The sequence below is a fragment of the Aedes albopictus genome, chromosome 2 (genome assembly GCF_035046485.1).
Source record: "Aedes albopictus strain Foshan chromosome 2, AalbF5, whole genome shotgun sequence".
Classification (NCBI taxonomy): Eukaryota; Metazoa; Arthropoda; class Insecta; order Diptera; family Culicidae; genus Aedes; species Aedes albopictus.
The window spans coordinates 321,800,907-321,819,743 of record NC_085137.1 but is presented as its reverse complement, the minus strand read 5'-3'; the positions used below and the strand labels follow the sequence as shown (position 1 = coordinate 321,819,743).

The window sequence follows — 18,837 nt, the reverse complement described above, 5'->3', positions numbered from 1 at the left end:
AGCAAGCAATAAACCATACAAAATAATTCTTACATAGGATAGTGGTCTTCAAGCTTGAATGCTGCCAAAAACCTCAAGACCGCAAGGGACTCGCTTTCTTCATTATCCGAACTGTCCGCATCGCTTTCTGAATCCGAAATGACCAACTGCGAACGAGGTTTTATAGGTCCATTTTTCGGTTTGGCTATCGTAGATCCATCCGACGAGTCGTTGGCAGAGTTTTCGTTTCCCAATTGTGCCAGCACAGTAGATACCGAACGGCTAGAATCAAAAAGAAAGTCACGCATTAAACTATCTTCAAAGATTTTGTTTGTCTGAATATTACGTACGTCATTGCCAAATTCCCCGATGGCCTGTTGAAAATACTGGGTCGATTTTGAAGCATGACATCGTTCGTCAGCTCGTCATTTAGGTTCGTCAGGAAATCTGGTTGGCTAACTGACCGCGAAATCGTGTTGAACTTTGCACTAGATCCATTGCTTTCACTATCGTCATCGACTTCCTCATAGCCGTTGGAGTCGACATCGAACACATCCTTAATTTTGCCTCGCTTACTGTTATCCTCCGACGAGTTGTACGTGCCTACGTACAGAATTTCCGAATCTCGTTGTAAACCCTGGATAGAACGAACGCTGCGTTTGCCCGTTGGTTCAACTTCTCCGATTTTAAATCCTACAAAAACAAAAGATGGGTATGAATAAATCAAATAAAATTGTACAATACTTTTTTTTTAGATTCCGCGTTCATGAGGTCGTTAAATAAAATATAGAGTTACGTAATCCAAGGTAATAATATTACAAGAAAATCAAACTGTAGATGCAAACCCGGTTTCCAAAAATACCCAGAAGGAATAGAAACGCCACGTGAAATACGCTGAAATAGCAAACACCAGATGTAACACAGTAAATACATACTTGGTGATTATTAATTTATAATATCCATTATCGAACTTTAAGTATCATCATAGTTTAATTTAGAACAATGGATGCACAAGGATGAAAGTCAACAAAAGTGGGAAACATGTAAACTACAAGTTTGAAACTTGATATGTTACACATTTAAAAATTGTGGAATTTGCACGAGACGGAATCATCAAAGAACGTAAACATTTTCAAGACTGAATCACAAACTAGATTCAATTTCACGCGCATGATGTAAATACAGGTTGGTTGTGTAGGATGTCAACAAATCCATTTCACCAGAAATGTAGAATCAGTATAATATTTATCAGTCACCCTCTGTATTAGTGGATTAGCCGAGAGGTAAGATAATTGCCTCACAAACTTTATTGGTTCAATAACGGCGCCGTCCACGTCCTTACGGTTAACCGGGGAAGGGAAGGAATGCTAGTTTGACCGTTGCTACTAGAACTTTAATTAGAAGCCACAGAATGTTGGTAACTGACAATTTCAGAGAAGCATTTGTGAAAATAAAAGCTTTTTGGTGGGATTCGAACCCACGATTCCGTATACGCTAAACCAGCGTTTTAATTTGCTGGGTGACTTAGCGATACTGATTTTTTTCTAATAATATTGTTCTCGTGATTGTTCTACTGAAGACACCGTGGCATGAGAAATTTCTCCCCTAAAACGCTCAAGAAACCGTATTTTCTTTGATCGCAGTACGCAGTTGCGAAGAAATGACAGTTCAAATGGCAGTCACCGTTGAAAGCTCCTGCCGGGAATCGCTCAAGAAGTATCTTGAGTAATTTCTTTCGAATATGAAACTGGGCTTTTCAAAAGCTTTGATCAAAAGCTATGGAACCATTTTTCGATTATGCGGCGAATAATTATGTTATTTGAAAACTAAAGAAAAACGACCCATCTTACAGAACCAAACCAAACTTTTTCAACGTTCAAAAAGTACATAGGGGAAATTACGTATTCTCGGCAGTTTTGTTCTCTTCGTCATGGTTTTTTTTTTGGAACTTGTAGGTCTCAGAGTAGGCCTCAAATCCTTCCCAACCAAGCTGAGTTATATGCCAAAATTTCAGACAATTTGGCTCACAAAAAACCACCATGACGAAGAGAACAAACCTGCCGATAATACCCATTGTCACCCTATGTTTTAAGGTATTTTCAAGCAATTATATATTGTTGATTATCGCTCAAAATTTCATTCAATTAGGTTCACTGGTCTCCAAGATATGACTGTTCAAAAATTAGTTGTCTGAAAAATAGTGTTTTACGAGAACGGTTCTAGCTTCGGGAAAGATTACCCAATCACGCAGAAAAAAGCATGGTAAAATCAAAAATATTTCAGGTAAACTCAAATAAATTGTCAATTTGTTCTGGCAACAAAAATAAAACCGTTTGGAGCAAATCGAACGTCACATTTGAAGCAAATTCAATCCATTTTTGAAACAAGCATGCATCTTCTGACAAGTTATGTTAGAAATAAATGTATTTTTTTTGTGGCAGGTTGACCCTACGGAAATATTTGTTTTCCAATTAAATTTACAAAGTCATTTCCTTCTCTAGGAACATCCACTTCCCGCGTGGCACTTCCAATGCCAACATCATGTAGATAACATACGCTCCCGAAATCAATGGGATTTCATGGAAACTTTTGGTGAAACTTAACTTTTTTTGCAAGAGGAAATCTTGTTTGGTGCTGCAGCTGGAACTTGAGAGTTTTGTTTATGTTCTCGACGGCGGAACGGGGGGCTCTTCAATGAGTATTGTAGAAATCAATATGTAATTGAGTTAGTTTTAAAAATTAATATTTTAGTTTTCAATATTTTATCAGTTTACCGAATAAACATGAATATTTTTGTTTCAATCGAACGAAATTTATCTCCGTGATCGAGCTCAAATCGAGCTGACAAACAGTCAAAATTTGAGCATTTTTGATGCACTCTATGAAAAGTTACAGCATGTTGAGCCTTTTTGTGAGAGAAAAAAAAGTTGCCTATCCCAAACATTTTGGCCACCCCTGAACTTCTAAAAAAATCGAGAGTTATTATAACAAAAAAATGCTTCTGTTTGACTTTTTAGACCATACTAAAAATTTCCAATTATAATCCATAATTTGGGCGTCTTTTTCTGATTGGGGTTTGTGGACATCGACAAAATCTATTGTATAATAATTTATGCAAAATTATTCAATTACAAACCTCCATTCTCCATCTGCTGTCGCAGTTTGGACGCTTCTGCTCGTTTCTTCACTGCACCGCGAGATCCTGTCACAGTACCAGCAACCAGTGCACTAAACTTGGTCGAATTATTGTTCAAATTGTCCTTGTTTGAACTCTTCAAATTCCCTTGGCTACCGGACCAAATTTTGTGCTTCAGCATTTGCAGCATGTTGGACGGCCGGTGCGGCCTAATCCGTTGTTCATCCTTCGCCTGATCTGCCTTCTGTTGCCTGGCGGTGTACTCTTGCGCCCGTTTGGCGGATTTCTTTTTCGCCCGCTCTTTCAAGTCTCGAACTTTTTTCCTTTCAAATAAAAGTAATTAATTCTTGCCATAAATTAATCTGCTTATCTAAACATACTTGTCAACTGCTTCTAGGTTTGCGGCCGCAGCGTCCAGATATCTCAAAATATTATCCCTGTTATTGATGGCAGCCAAATCTTGCGCCGTGTGGTTGTCTATGTCCAACGCATATAAATTCACTCCAAATTGCACCAAGAAATCCACACATGGCATGTGACCCTTGGCGGAGGCTAAATGCAGCGCAGTGTTTCCGAATTGGTCTGATTTATCTGGATCACCTCTGGAAGAATATGGGTATCGTCAATGTTTTGTAGTATGCTGAAAAATGAATCGGACTTACCCTCTTCCAACTAGTAGTTTAAGAGCCTCCAATCGACCTTCGAAGGCGGCCCATAGCACCGGTGTCATACCATCGGCATCTTTGGAATTTGACTCGGCTCGGGTAGCCTCTTTGAGCACATCAAGCAGGCCATCTTTCGCCGCTCTGAAATTTGAACATTGAAAAAAAAAAGGTGATGAGACTAGTGATGAGATCATTTCAAGCAGAAAAGTATAACGTGTAAAAAAGGCCTGTCCATAAACTACGTAGGGGATCTAGTCAAAGTCTACGGTAGTGCATGTATAAATACGGTGTAAATAAAGCAAGCATTACTGTGTATGTATGTACAATTAAAGTTGGATTAAAGTGAACAAGGGCTCCAATAATGCTAAGTTACATACCTACAATGCGACTATGTTATGACCCTATCCCCTCACCGAAAAATGTAGTTGAAACTGTCGTTTATTGATCTATTTTGCAAAAATGTTCAAAAATTCGCTTGACACATTATTATAATCGGAAGAAAGGGTGAACATCAAAAGAACGCCTCTTTTTCAGTAAAAATGTAAGCTCTTCAGCTCAATTTTTCAACTATCTTCGACGTAGCAGTGAGTTAAATTTTCGAACAATCATTGAGCTTCCTGAAAAAATCTAACGAAACTTATTACCGTAATCCGGGTTTTTTTTTGTTTTTATTAATGTGCATTTTAACTTAGGAGCTAATTCTACACTTCGTAATCCGGGTTAACATTAATCAGAATTCTCGATCTTTCTTGAATAATTCTCTTAATAAAGCAAACATTACATGTTTTATATTTTTAAAACAAGTACTGGCCCTCTGAGTATGTGTTAAGCTAGGGGAAGATTCAAATATTACGTCCATCAATTTTTGGGATTTCTAGACCCCCCCTCCCCCCTCTGTCACGCATTTTCCCTATACTTAATACACGTAGTGTCACAATCTTGTAGACCCCCCCCCCCTCCCCCAAATGTTGGACGTAATTTTTGAACGTTCCCTAGTCGAAAAAGTATTGTGAAACTTTAAATCATGTTTAAATAAGCCTTTTTATCTAATTTTTAGGGTCTCTGATTTCAAATGTGTTGTCCAAATTCTTACAAGTTACGTACTTTTTGAGTTATTTTAGGATTGAAATCCTACAAGCTGCCGAAATGTAGGCAATTCCTTAATAAGTTTATAGTTTATTGTGTGGCTTCGTGGTCGTGCGGCTAGTGTCACCAAGCACTTAGTCGCATCGTGCTAAGGAGCGCGGGTTCGATTCCCGCCGCAGCTGTCAGGAAAAGTTTTCGGCTGTGCCACTGGGCGTTGCATGCTAGTCCGTTGTCTAGTGTCGTGCTTCCTTCAAAGAGCGAATAGCTCACTGGAAGCATTGAACGTGTCCGTGTCTTTTTTTTTTTTTTAGCCTACTTTGAATAAATCGTATATCTTACACGGAGAGGAAACAGTGCAGTTTGAAACAACAAACACGTTTGTTGATTCACAATCCAATAAAATAGTAGTTTCAAATCGAACATTTGTTGTTTTTACACCACTATTTTGGTTTGATACAAACCGGAAAATTTGTTGTTTCTACTGCCAGCTGTTTCTTTCATAATAACAAATGACATCAGTTACTTTAAACTACTATTTGTCATTTTTACCGGAATGCAACAGTTTATTTTAACTAAATCATAGGTTGATTCAACCGGCATACACAAACCAAAATATTAGTTTGATTCTACCATCCCTGAAATTAAAACAAACCGATATACCGGTTAACGAAAAAACAACAAACTTGTTAGTTTGAACCAAACCAAATTACTGGATTGTTTTCCGTTCTTTTTTTCTCATTCCACAAGCCTCATTTTGCAAAGTCTGATAAGTACTCGATCAGTTTAGTTTTGAAAATCTTCTTCAAGTTTTATATACTCCAGAACGCACTAGATCACCAGGTAAGTTTAATTATTTCAATATTATAATATTGATGTGTGTCTTGTGATGTGTGTCTTGTGATGTGTGTCTTGTGATAGTCTTGAATATAATTGAAATTTCAGATTTGCTGTACCTACGTGCAATTATGGGCTCGAATCTTGGCCCGGATCCCCGGTTGGATGAAAATATTTGGTTTGTAAATCTACAGAATTTTATTTCTGCATGCGCCAAGATTCTCGTTGTGTTTTAAGTATTGTACTACTTTCGGGAAAATAAATATGTATGTGCATTTTACAGTTTTTTTTAGAAAACTTCTTTTGTCATCGAAAAGAAAGGGTGGTTTTGCGGGGTAAGAGGGGGGGGGGCGGTTTCGACCGGAGGGACTAGTAGTTTCAACTAATGGTTTGGTTTGTTTTAAATGGTAAATAGAAGTAGAACACAAACCGAAGTTTGTTAAAAACTAACGGCAAATGGCAGTTGAAACAACAAACAAAATGGTTAATATCCTCTACTGTCAGAACGAAACAACCAACATAATAGTATTTTCAAACGGATGGTTGTAGAAATTAACCGTTGAAGGACCAGAGAAACAAACCAAAGCTTTGGTTAATAACAACCGCCACGGGTAGTCAAATTAAACCGATATGCCGGTTGTGCCGAATTCAAACCAAAAATCCTGTTAAATTAAACCGAAATCCGTTTGTGTTTACTAATTATTTTTCTCCGTGTACTGAAAAAGAGCATAAAGGTTTCATTTATTAAATCCATCTTTGGGATATTGAAGTTATACAGTGATTACTAACTTTATATTGTATCTAGTATTAATACCAAGCATGAATGCTTGACAATGCATCTCATTGCATTACGAAACACAGTTAGGGAAAAATCGATTTATTTCAATGTTTATGAAATTCAATTTTCATGAATTCTATGTCATTTAATAGCTAAATAATAGCAGATTACGAAATACCATTCTTGAACAGAAACAGAAAAATGTTTGTTTGAATATTTCATAAGGTAGGTCAAGCCGATCAATGTTACCCCGAACCCCGCTGATCAATGATACTCCGGTTTACGGTACACAACATCCTTATACGGTAGAATGAAAGCTTTTGACCGTTCCCACAAATTGTTTACAAAGGGAATTTGAAAACAAATCACTAACACTCAAGCATTTGGATTGGTCAATAGCAGTGGAAGCAACAAAGAAGGCACAGCGATTACTCTTTATCCCAACTGGTAACAGATAATGACATGATCCCGAAAATTTTTGTTGCAGACAAAGCGAAATCTGAATTTGTCGCGAATAATCAATTATAATCAATCCGAAATCAAAACTTTTTACATCTCCAGCAGCGTTGCAGTATTTACTGACTCGAAGTTACCGCTCGAAAATCACAATACAAGGCCTAAAAATCACTAAACTCGTGCTGCATGATCTTTATCCCAATTTTTTAAGTTGGGGACAAACCTATGACTCATTGGATAGAATGTCGCAACAAATTCAGGTTGCGACATTGTCGTTATTGTTGCACGATGGTTGAATTTTGATTCACTGATCAATAGTTGGCATAAATACTAGAAAAAAAAATTAGGCTATAAACCGTTTGATTAATTACCTAGTATTCTTCTTCTTCTTCTTTATGGCTCTACGTCCCCACTGGGACTTGGCCTGCCTCGCTTCAACTTAGTGTTCTTTGAGCACTTCCACAGATTTTAATTGAAGGGCTTTCATTGCCTGCCATTGCATGAATTTGTATATTGTGAGGCAAGTACAATGATATGCTATGCCCAGGTAGTCGAGAAAATTTTCCCGACCGGAACGGGAATCGAACACGCCGTCTCCGGATTGGCGATCCATAGCCTTAACCACTAGGCTAGCTGGGCTACCCAGTGATGTATCTAGTAAATACATTACTAGACACAACTTTAGTCACTCCTTAGAAAATTGATCACCTCTAGGTGACATATCACCGTATGGCTTACACAGAATTCTAAATATATAAAAAATAATAATTAAAAGTGTCAAATAGTGTTCAATCAAAAGAAAAAAAAATAAAGATAGGAAAAATAATAACTCGTATAGTACCCCTTTTATCACAGTTCTGTGGAAATGATCATGTAAGCCTATATTAACCCGTTAACGCCCAAGGTGTCTCACAATTCAAATCTTCAAATAAATTTGTAATCAAAAGTCAAGTTCCAATGAAATAAACATGATTTGACGAAAAAAATGGAAGTCTATGGTGTAGTTCCAAAAAAATTCTTCATTGTAGGTCTTCAATATCTGATAATTTTCTCGAGCTCTATTTCAGCACAACTTCTACGCTATCGTTATATTCTGATCCGTATAGATACAATACAGCTCTAAACAAGTGAGAGGGATAATAACCACTGAAAAAGAATAGAAAAAGAACTTTTAAATTGGGGCAGAAATATAACCCGCTAAACGCCTAAAAGTATGCAATGCATGGTCCTTGTAATTTCATGTAGTTTCGACTGCAGTGTTCAACATTCCTCAAATTTATTTTTTTGTAACAAATCAAATAAAGAGTGCTCACTATGTGTAGCATAACCAAACGTTAAAATACTGTAGAAGTTAAATTTTACACAGATAATGAATTCTAATAAAGTAATTGAGTTTTTCCTTTAGTATCCCATAAACTCTCTACGTACTCACCATACCTTTACAGAACTTTACAGAAATGTTGCATGTTTTTAAAAGAAAATCGTGTTAAATACTGTTCATTTCAATTTGTATCCTTTGACAGATACGTATTTCGACCTCAACTATAAGGTCGTCTTCAGTGTCTCGTACTTACAGGTATTCCAAAAACACGCCCAGGTTCATCATCATTCCATGTTTTGATATAAAATTCCAACCAGATATACTCTACACGGCCTCTCCACTTATGTTTGCACCACTCTATGATTCTTTATTCGTGAACAATATGTGGGTTTAATGGTGCTAGTCTGGGCACTATCAATGTTACAACCACCCAAAAATTCAATTTTATTCGGTCTACCAATTGCAATTTAGAATTACGCACAAAAGTCCGAAAACCATAACGCTAGGGGGAAGAACATTCCCGGTAGAAATCTCTGAAGGAATCCCGAGAGGATTTACTGAAGGAATTCTGAGAGGCATCTGGTAGAATTCTGGGAATCTCAGCTGAAAGCTTGATAGGAATCCCTGAAACAATCACAGGAGAGCTGTATAAATTCCGAGCAAGGATCCCGGCTCGTAGCAAGAATTCCATTAGGATTCTCTGAATATGTTTCGCCAAAACGCTTTGAAAGTATACTAAAATGAATCTGTAAAGTAATTCCCTGAAAGAACGGAGGTTAAAATTTCTGAAAGAATCCTTTCAGGATTTTCTAAAGCATTTCTGGCAGAAAACTCCGAAATTTTTCGTGAAGGAATCCTGTAAAAAATACCTGATGAAATTCTTAGAGAGATGATCAGTCCTGCCGGTCAGAAGCTGAGCAGGTATTGCTGTGAGAACCACAGAAAATGTCTCTATGATCTAGGATTGCCTGAAAAAAATCTCGGAAGAAATCTATATTTTTTCATATTTTTCTTTCGGGAAGAATCCCTTAAAGAGTCACAGCAGGAATCCGGGAAGGAATCTCTGAAACAATTCCAGCACAAATCCCAGAAGGAATGCAAAAAAGAATAACTAAAAGAATCACAGCTATCTCGGAAGCAATATCTGAAGGAATCCTTGGAATAAATCTGGGAAGATTCTCGAAAGGAACACCTGAAGAAATCCTGGAAAGAATTCCTGAAGGTATCTCGAAAAAAACCTCCGCTCATCTAATCTCATCTCAATTCATTCCACTCTCTAGCCTCTACCTTACTGTCTTCTGTGCCCTTTAACCCTCTATCATAACCTTAAACCCTACCATCTGCCATACCCTCTACCCTATACTCCACCATAACCACTGCATTATCCTTTACCGTACCCTCTAGTCTATATTGTGTTTTATCGTACCGTCTACCCTACTCTCTACCCTAACCTTTTCGCACCCTCAACCCAACTCTCTATCCTACCCACTTCCCTACCGTCTACCCTATCCTCTACCCTAACCTTCTACTCCACTCTCTCGACTGTATCCTTCACCCAAACCCCCTACCAGACCGCCTTCTCCACCGTTTACCCTACCCACTACCCATGGTATTATAGCTCAAACTACCATTCCATGGTTGCCATCTTGGATTTAACAATGGGGTCAAATATCGATTTTTGACTTCTACTCATGAATCCCGATCGATAGATACCTTGTATATGGTCCGCCATCTTGGATTTAAAATTATGTTAAATATCGATTTTTGACTTCTACTCATCAAGCCCGATCGATAGATACCCATATTGCATGGTATTATAGCTCAAACTACCATTCCGTGGCTGCCATCTTGGATATGGTCCGCCATCTTGGATTTGAAAATAGGGTCAAATATCGATTTTTGACTTCTACTCATGAAGCCCGATCGATAGATACCCATATTGCATGGTATCATAACTCAATCTACCATTCCGTGGCTGCCATCTTGGATATGGTCCGCCATCTTGTATTTAAAAATGCCGTAGGATATTCATTTTTGAGTTGTACTAATGCAGCCCGATCGATAGATACCCATATTGCATAGTATCATAGCTAAAACTCTCATTCCGTGGCCGCCATCTTGGATTATGGTCCGCCATCTTGGATTTAAAAATGGCGTCAAATATCGGTTTTTGACTTCTACTCATCAAGCCCGATCGATAGATACCCATATTGCATGGTATTACATATCAAACTACCATTCCATGGTCGCCATCTTGCATATGATCCGCCATATTGGATTTCAAAATGGCGTCGGGTACTCATTTTTATGTTCTACTTATGAAGCCCGATCGATAGATACCCATATTGCATAGTATCCGAAGCAGCATTGCCGTTAAAAAGCATAAATTCTGGAGTTTTGACCGCCATCTTGGAACCTAATCCGCCATCTTGAATTCCAATACCCCTACTATCACCTTCACATCATAAGGAATGTGTATGCCAAATTTGATTGAAATTTTTTGACGCATTCCAGAGTTATACCGGTACATTGATACATATATACATACGTACATACATATCAACATACAAATAGACAAACATACAAACATATAAACATACAAGCATATAAACATACAATCATACATACATTGACTTTTGTATGTATTGATAAACAACTCTGCCGAAGAAATGAACTATAAATCATTAATTATTGTCAAGATTCCAGGCAAATCAATTATTTTCGCATTGGAAATGTAGCTCATAGATCGTGACAATATGTAATCTTTGCAGTATCGTTTACGCCACCTAGTGAACCAGTCACAAACTATATTGTCCACTATGAGCAAGGTATGGATGTGGAGAGCATCTTCTCTGAAGAAAGTATTCTTAAATTTTGCATATTTCTGGAGATATTCACATCAAAAGGACTGTCCTATTTATAGGACGCTGGGCGTTCGGGGCATCTGTCCTATAAATAGGACGCTGGGCGGATATGGGTTAAATTTGCTTTAATTTTCATTTAAAAACTTTTTTTCTACGATTCGTTCTTGAATTATGATTTTTCCAAGAACAGGCTTATATGGCACATTTGGACATTTTTCAACAAAATTGGCCATAACTCAAAAACGAGAAAAAAGTGCATTCCGAAAATTTCAGCCATTAAAAAACATCCTTCTCAAAAATATTTTTTCAAAAATTTTCCACGAGTTCGGGCATAGTTTTTCCGGCTTTTATTTACGAATTTTCTCAACTTTGTGGAGCCTCGTAGCCGTGCGGTTAGGGTCACCAAGCTTATAATCGCACCATGCTATGGGGTGAGGGTTCGATTCCCGCTGCGGGCGTTAAAACTTTTCGTGAGAATAGTTTCTTCCCCGTTTCCACTGGTGCATGCTCCGTTGTCCGTTGTCTAATGTTAAGTTCAAAACAGTCTGTACAGCCGAAAGCTGAAGACGTTGTCCGTGTCTTTTTTAACTGTGGAAAATCTTGTAGGAAGTGGGAGTTCATATATTTTTTTTTTGATTTCTGAGAAAATTTGCTTTCATTTTTAAAAAAAAACTTTGTTTCTACTTAAGAATTTTTCCGGCTACGCAGTCTTTAATAAGCAACGGTTCTACGATGCTTCGTTCTTGAGTTATGATTTTTCAATGTAAGTAGTGTCAGGGGAAAAAAAAAAGTCCACCTGAGTTTTCCGGGAAAATAGGCGACCCTGAATTTTCCTCAATGTTTTTTTGTTCATATATCCATGAGCCCTGCCTGTGGAAAAAGTTTCATGAAAATCTGAGACCCATCGGCCCAAACCCGTACGGTAATAAACAAAAATCCCCTTTACTCAGCTTGTGCCTTGTTGAGTTTTGTTTCCAGCAGCTCTAAAAAGTTGTGCTACAATGCCATTAGTTATCTTACCCACCCTAATCCATTCCATTCGAAAACAAGTGATTACGGAACCGATTGTTTATGTTCTTGATGTTTTCATACGTGCAAAACAAAAAAAAACAATAAAAAGGAATTATACAAACCGTAATCCTTTATTTTGAGTATAATGAAACCAGGAGCGCTATGCTTAATAAGGAAACCAATACCCCATAACATTGTTGTATCCCCAATACCTGGTTTGTTTCATGTGCCAATCCAGATGACGTAGCAATCCATAAAAACTTGTGTTTGGATTTCTTTTGTTTTGAATGGTTCTGTTTCTTGAAGTATTTTCCGATTTTTTTTTCGAACTGAGGGTTTTTCTATTTACAACGATGCAAGCTTTAGTAAACGCATATATGTATGAAGTAATAAATGCTTGCATTATTGGATGCCACAAAGCTTTTAACATAATAATGCAATGAAGCATTAAACAACTGCCCTATAGAACAATATCGACCTGTTAAAAATCCATAATGCTTCAATGCATTCATAATGTAGATTAAACGCTGCAATACTTGACAGATGTAGAATAAAAGCTATCTTGCATTAGCTAATCTATAATACGACTGAATTAATGCTCCCGGCTCCCAAATTCATCCTATTCAAAAACAAGCGATTACGGCACTGATTGGTTCCGTTCTTTTAGTTTTCATGCATGTTCACTTCTAACAAAAAAAAAACATCCAAAAAATCCTTTGTTTTTCGTAAGATGAAAATGGGAGCCACATGCCTAATATCCCTTAGTGGACAACTTTTTTGCATAGTTATACTTATAGCTTTTGACACGATGGGTGGATTTTCAAAACCAAAATGTTTTTATCAAGGGGATTAGTTGTGCTATCATATGCATATATGGAGATTATGTTATGCTAGAACATTTTGAAGATATAGCTGCAAATGTAGTGTACACCGCTTGTTATTCGCTCGATTTCGGGTAATATTCATGGTAATATTTCTTTGCAAATGTGATATATGTTAGTGAAAATTGCCCAAAACTCCTTGTTTGGGTTGTAACTGTTAGATAGAAATGAGTTATGTCCTTTTACAGCTGTTACATAGATCTCCAGGTTATCCAAAACGTCCAGAAGTTTTGAACTCTGTCTACTGAATACAAATAGTAATGTTTACTTTTTAAATCACTTGAACTTGAAGAATTACATTCAAATATATATTTTAATCAAGGGGTTAGTCACTCGGCACATTGTGCCCGGCACACATGCCGGCACATCTCGGCACACATGCCGGCACAATTCGGCACATATGGGCACAACAATAAAATCCAACGTTGCTCTATAGAATCAACCTGTCAAAATACTCACGATTAAAAAAAAACCGTTTATTTACATTTTTATCAAGTATGCTGGGTATGGGAGCGGACCTGGTGTGATGGTTAGAACTCTTGACCATCACGCCGAGGACCTGGGATCGAATCCCACTCCCGACAAACTCGCAAAATGTGAGTTCTTCCTTCGGAAGGGAAGTAAAGCGTAGGTCCCGAGATGAACTAGCCTAGGGCTAAAAATCTCGTTAATACAGATAAAAAAAAAAAAAAAAAAAAGTATGCTGGGTTGGATTTTGTTTGTAAACACCAATCAGATCAACAACATTCGACAAAAATTGACAAGGTTCTTCATTAGCGCAAAAACAATCAAAGAAAAAACCCCACTGGGCACGTGCGGCACACCTTCGGCACGTTCGGCACACTTGGGCACACACTGAAAATTATCCGGCACAGTATTGGCACACATTGGCACACGCTCAAAAATAATGGCACAAACGAAGTGTGCTGAATGGCCAACCCCTTGATTTTAATACATAAAATCAGTAACAAATTTTGAAAACGACGTATAATCAATGGTGTAGCATTGATTATACGTCGTTTTCAAAATTTGTTACTGAAATGATGGTAGTCATGACCTGGTGATATTCTAGGCAACTTATAAAAGATCTGAAGTTGTAATTGTAAGGCCTTTACCTGTAATAGTATATCAAACTAATATATGCATGTCAGAACTGATTTCATTAGATCCATACATGTAAATCAGAGTATGAAAGACTAAATGCACATCAATGGCGATACCTTAGGCCATCCAAATCATTCTGGAGTTAAGGCCTTTATATCTACACCGGTAATAACGCATCGGTTGCATTCCAAACTTAGTATAGTGCGTTTTGGTAGTCATAGAAGATCAGTTGAATCATATGATACTTGTATACACATCATAGAGGCATCGTGGATCATCCGAACTATTCTGACGTTGAGATATATGGTTTGGATTTGAAATGGTGTATCAACAGAAGTGCACAAACATTAGATTTTGCTCATTTGATTTATACACATAGTGCAAGCCATGGGAGAGAAGTTTCCAGATCATCAGGGATATCTGAGGTCACCTTTCAGTATTATGTGGTTAAGGCATCGTGCACGTTCAAAACTTGGTGTAGTGTGTTTTAGTAGACATAGATGATGAGTTCAACAATATATCATAGGGTAGAAGCTTCAGTTTTGGCCAGTCCGGAGTTTTGGCCATAGTGCGGTATTGAGCCTGTTGCGATCTAAATCGGCGTAAACGTATTTTTTACTAGTAGATCGTAATACAATATGATAATTACAGCTGTGAAAACCACACATTTTGATTAAAAACTGGAAGAAAAAAATATATTTCCTTAAAAAATCTACTCCCATATTTCTGTTTTGGCCAGGGTGCTTCTAATTTGGCCACTCCCATAAGAAATACACGTCATACTCGGTAAGTAGGCCTTGACCAGGTTAAACGGTTTTTTTCTGCGCGTGTCATTTTTTTTTCTTTTTTTCAGACCCAAATAATTTCCTAGATTCAAATATTTCTTGAGGCGTTTGTGATATTGCGGATACGAACAGAGGATTCTTTCCATTGCTGGATTTGTTCAAGTGTTGCGGTTGAAGAGTTAATTTGGTGTTCCATTGCTGGATCGTTTCCGTTTTCTGAGATTCCATTGCTGTTGCGTTCGGTGGAGGATTCCTGTTTTTGGATTCATTCAAGTGTTGCGGTTGAAGTTGCAAGTTTTTGGTTCCTAGAATTCAAGCTTTCCGTTTTGGTTCGACGTTGGATTTGTTGAAGTTTGTTCGTTTGTATTGAAGAGCCGCAAGTATAATTTATTTATTACCTTTTACATTATTGTATCCTGATCCCATAGCTCACAAAACAGACCTTCATTTTTGAGTTTCCTACATGGAGACTGATGAGGAGGAGGGGGGGTCAAAAGATAATGCTCATTTGCTTGAAACATCTTCATTGGTTAAACCTTTTCGTGTGAAGGTTTATCCACCTAGTTTCCCTGGACCGTTTGCTACATTTTTTCGTAAGAAAGAGAGGCCAATTAATGTTTTATTGATTTCCTCTGAGGTTTACAAAAAATACAAATCTGTGAAGGAAATTAAGAAAGTTTCACTTGACAAATTGCGTGTCATTTTTGGATCTCGAGATGAAGCTCTTCTGGAATCCAAATTATTTGCAAATTCCTATCGCGTGTATGCTCCTAGCGATTCATGCGAAATTAATGGAATAATTTATGATGAGTTTTTGGATTGTGAAGATGTTGTCAATCATGGCTCAGGTTTTTTCAAGAACAAATCCATTTCACCTGTTACGGTTTTGGATTGTGTTCGTTTATCAAAATTATTGTTTACTGGGAATGATTCAAAATATGAACATTCTGATTGTATAAAAATTACTTTTTCTGGATCCGTTCTTCCGGATTATGTAAAAGTTGGACAAGTTATTTTCAGCGTGAGACTTTACTATCCAAAGCTCATGCATTGTGATCGATATCTTCTTTTCGGTCATATACTTCGAGTTTTTGTTCGAACAAACAAAAATGTTCAAAATGTGGGGAGTTACATTCATCATCCGATTGTGCTAAAAAATCGGATGCATGTATTTATTGTAAACAAACGCACAGTTCTTTGAAAGAATGTGCTGTTTATATTGAAAATCAAAAAAAGCACAACCAAAAAATAAGACACAAAAATAAGGTTTCATATGCTGAAATTATGAAATCTTTTGATGATACTTCTTCTCCCAATGCATTTGAAATTTTACCAGATGAAGAAGGTATTGAATCACTTCATGACGGTAACGATTTTGTTTACAAACCTCCAAGTAAAAGAAAAAGATCTAACATAAAATCCGCTGTCAAAGACAATATTTCTGAACCCCAACCATCTACCTCTTTTGATAAAAACTTTCCACCTCTTCGTTCTTCTTCCAAGAATATTCCTGGGTTTCAAAAAATTGATTCCGATAATGTGCCTAACACAAATGATAAAAATTCAAATGATATTTCTGATGAAAATCCAAAGAGCTCAATTCTGGGAATTTTGGAGGAGCTTGTTAATTTTTTGGGATTAAGTGATTTTTGAAAAAATATCATTAAATTAGTTTTACCATTTTTGGCTTCCCTTTTGGATAAATTGAACACATTTGGACCCCTCATTTCTTCATTATTTTCATCTTAATGGCGTCCAATAATATTAGTGATGAGCTTCACATTTTACAATGGAATTGTCGTAGTGTAATTCCGAAAATAGATAGATTAAAAGCATTATTAACTAATTATAATATCGACATATTTTGTTTAAATGAAACATGGTTAGTTTCTACTAAATATTTTCGTATTCCCAATTTCAATATATTGCGTAAAGATAGGGAACTATCATTTGGTGGGGTTTTGATTGGAATTCACAATAATATTGAATTTAAATACTTAGATTTACCATTGCAACCTCAGTCCCAGATAGAATTTATAGCTATATCAATCAAAAAAGAAAAAATCAATTTTTCTATTGTTTGTTTTTATATTCCTCCAAATGCTAGTTTTTGTTTAACACAAATTACAAATATATTGCAACAAGTCCCTTCTCCATTTTTTATATTAGGAGACTTTAATGCCCATAATTTCGCTTGGGGTAGTGATAAAATCGATGGTAGGGGTTCCTTAATAATGGATTTGATTGATGACCTTAATTTAAATATTCTCAATGATGGTTCATTAACTAGAGTGGCTGTGCCTCCTAGTAATCATTCATGTATTGATCTTTCACTTTGTTCGAATAGTTTGGCATTACAATCTTCTTGGTCTACTATCAATGATCCAAATGGCAGTGATCATTTACCTATTTTGATTCGAATGCACATTCCCGTTCGAAATCAATTAATTAATGAGTCTTGTACTTATGATTTTTGCAAAAATGTGAATTGGACAAAATTTTCTGATTTAATATCTATTTCGTTAATAAATAGTGTAGATTCAGCTTCACCAATTGACAATTATAAGAGCTTTTCAAAATTACTAATTGATAGTTTACGTAAATCTCAAACTAAAAAATATGTTTCGGGTACTGTTAAAAAGGCACGTCCTTCTTTTTGGTGGGATAGTGAGTGTTCCAATTCACTGAAAAATAAATCTGATGCTTTTCAAAACTTTCACAGATCAGGCTCCAGAGATAGCTATTTATTGTATTGTAAAGCTGAAGCCCAGTTTACTAGACTTACTAAATTCAAAAAGAGAAATTATTGGAGAAATTTTGAAGAAAACCTGGACAGTGAAACTTCATTGTCTACTTTGTGGTCAGTAGCACGAAATTTAAGAAATTATAATTCTAATGTTCCTACTGTTTTGGAATATTCAGAAGAATGGATTGAAAAGTTTGCTTCAAAAATATGTCCAGACTTTGTTGCTTCATTAGTAAATTATAAATCAAAATCTTTAAATTATTTTCCTGAGCTTTGTGATCCATTCTCCTTGGCTGAGTTCAATTTGGCTTTATCTATTACCAAAAATACAGCTCCAGGTATTGATAACATGAAATTCATTGCTTTGAAAATGTTGCCTGATGAAGGCAAACTTCATTTACTTTCGATATACAACAGCTTTTTGTTTCAAAATATCATTCCTGTTGAATGGCGCTCAATCAAAGTAATAAGTATTCTTAAACCTGGTAGAGATCCTTCATTAGCTGATAGCAGAAGACCTATCAGTTTGTTATCATGTTTACGCAAACTTATGGAGCGAATGATTTTAAATCGTCTTGAATTTTGGGCTGAAGAAAACAATATTTTTTCTCCGTCTCAGTTTGGATTTAGAAGGGGTCGTGGTACGCGTGATTGTATTTCACTTTTAGCAACGCAAGTTCAACTTGCATTTAATCAAAAACAAGATGTAGTGTCTACTTTTCTAGATGTTTCTGGAGCCTATGATTCTGTCCTGATTGATTTGTTGTTCAATAAAATGAACAATTTGAAAATTCCAAATATGATTTCAAATTTTATATATAATTTATTCTCATTTAAAATTATGCATTTTTTTCATAATAACTCTTCCAAAATAATACGTTATAGTTACTTTGGCCTTCCACAGGGATCATGCTTGAGTCCGTTTTTATACAATTTATTCACTAGTGATATGGCATCTATTATTCCTAATGGTTGCTTTTTACTTCAATTCGCTGATGATAATGTTCTTTCCATACGTGGAAAAAATAGAGATGTTATTGAACATTTTATGCAATGTGCTTTGGATAATTTGGATATGTGGGCTCATGACAATGGATTCTCATTTTCAGTTCAAAAAACCAAATTTATTGTGTTTTCCAGAAAACGTTCTACCACAAATATTAATTTATTTCTGAATGGGTTGAAGCCCAT

General features: G+C 36.5%; 1 protein-coding gene across 5 annotated transcripts in view; it reads right to left on the bottom strand.

The window, feature by feature from the left end:
• The window catches only part of LOC109403054 (pre-mRNA splicing regulator USH1G), a 37,813-nt gene that overhangs the window by 373 nt on the left and 18,603 nt on the right, over positions 1-18,837 (bottom strand). For all 5 annotated transcript variants that reach the window (XM_019675785.3, XM_062852380.1, XM_019675786.3 and 2 more), the window contains 5 exons: positions 3,778-3,921; positions 3,496-3,717; positions 3,116-3,438; positions 330-672; positions 34-261 (listed from right to left, as the gene is read on the bottom strand). In XM_019675785.3, the coding sequence (XP_019531330.1) occupies positions 34-261; positions 330-672; positions 3,116-3,438; positions 3,496-3,717; positions 3,778-3,921 (1,260 nt within the window). The remainder of the gene's footprint in view (positions 1-33; positions 262-329; positions 673-3,115; positions 3,439-3,495; positions 3,718-3,777; positions 3,922-18,837) is intronic.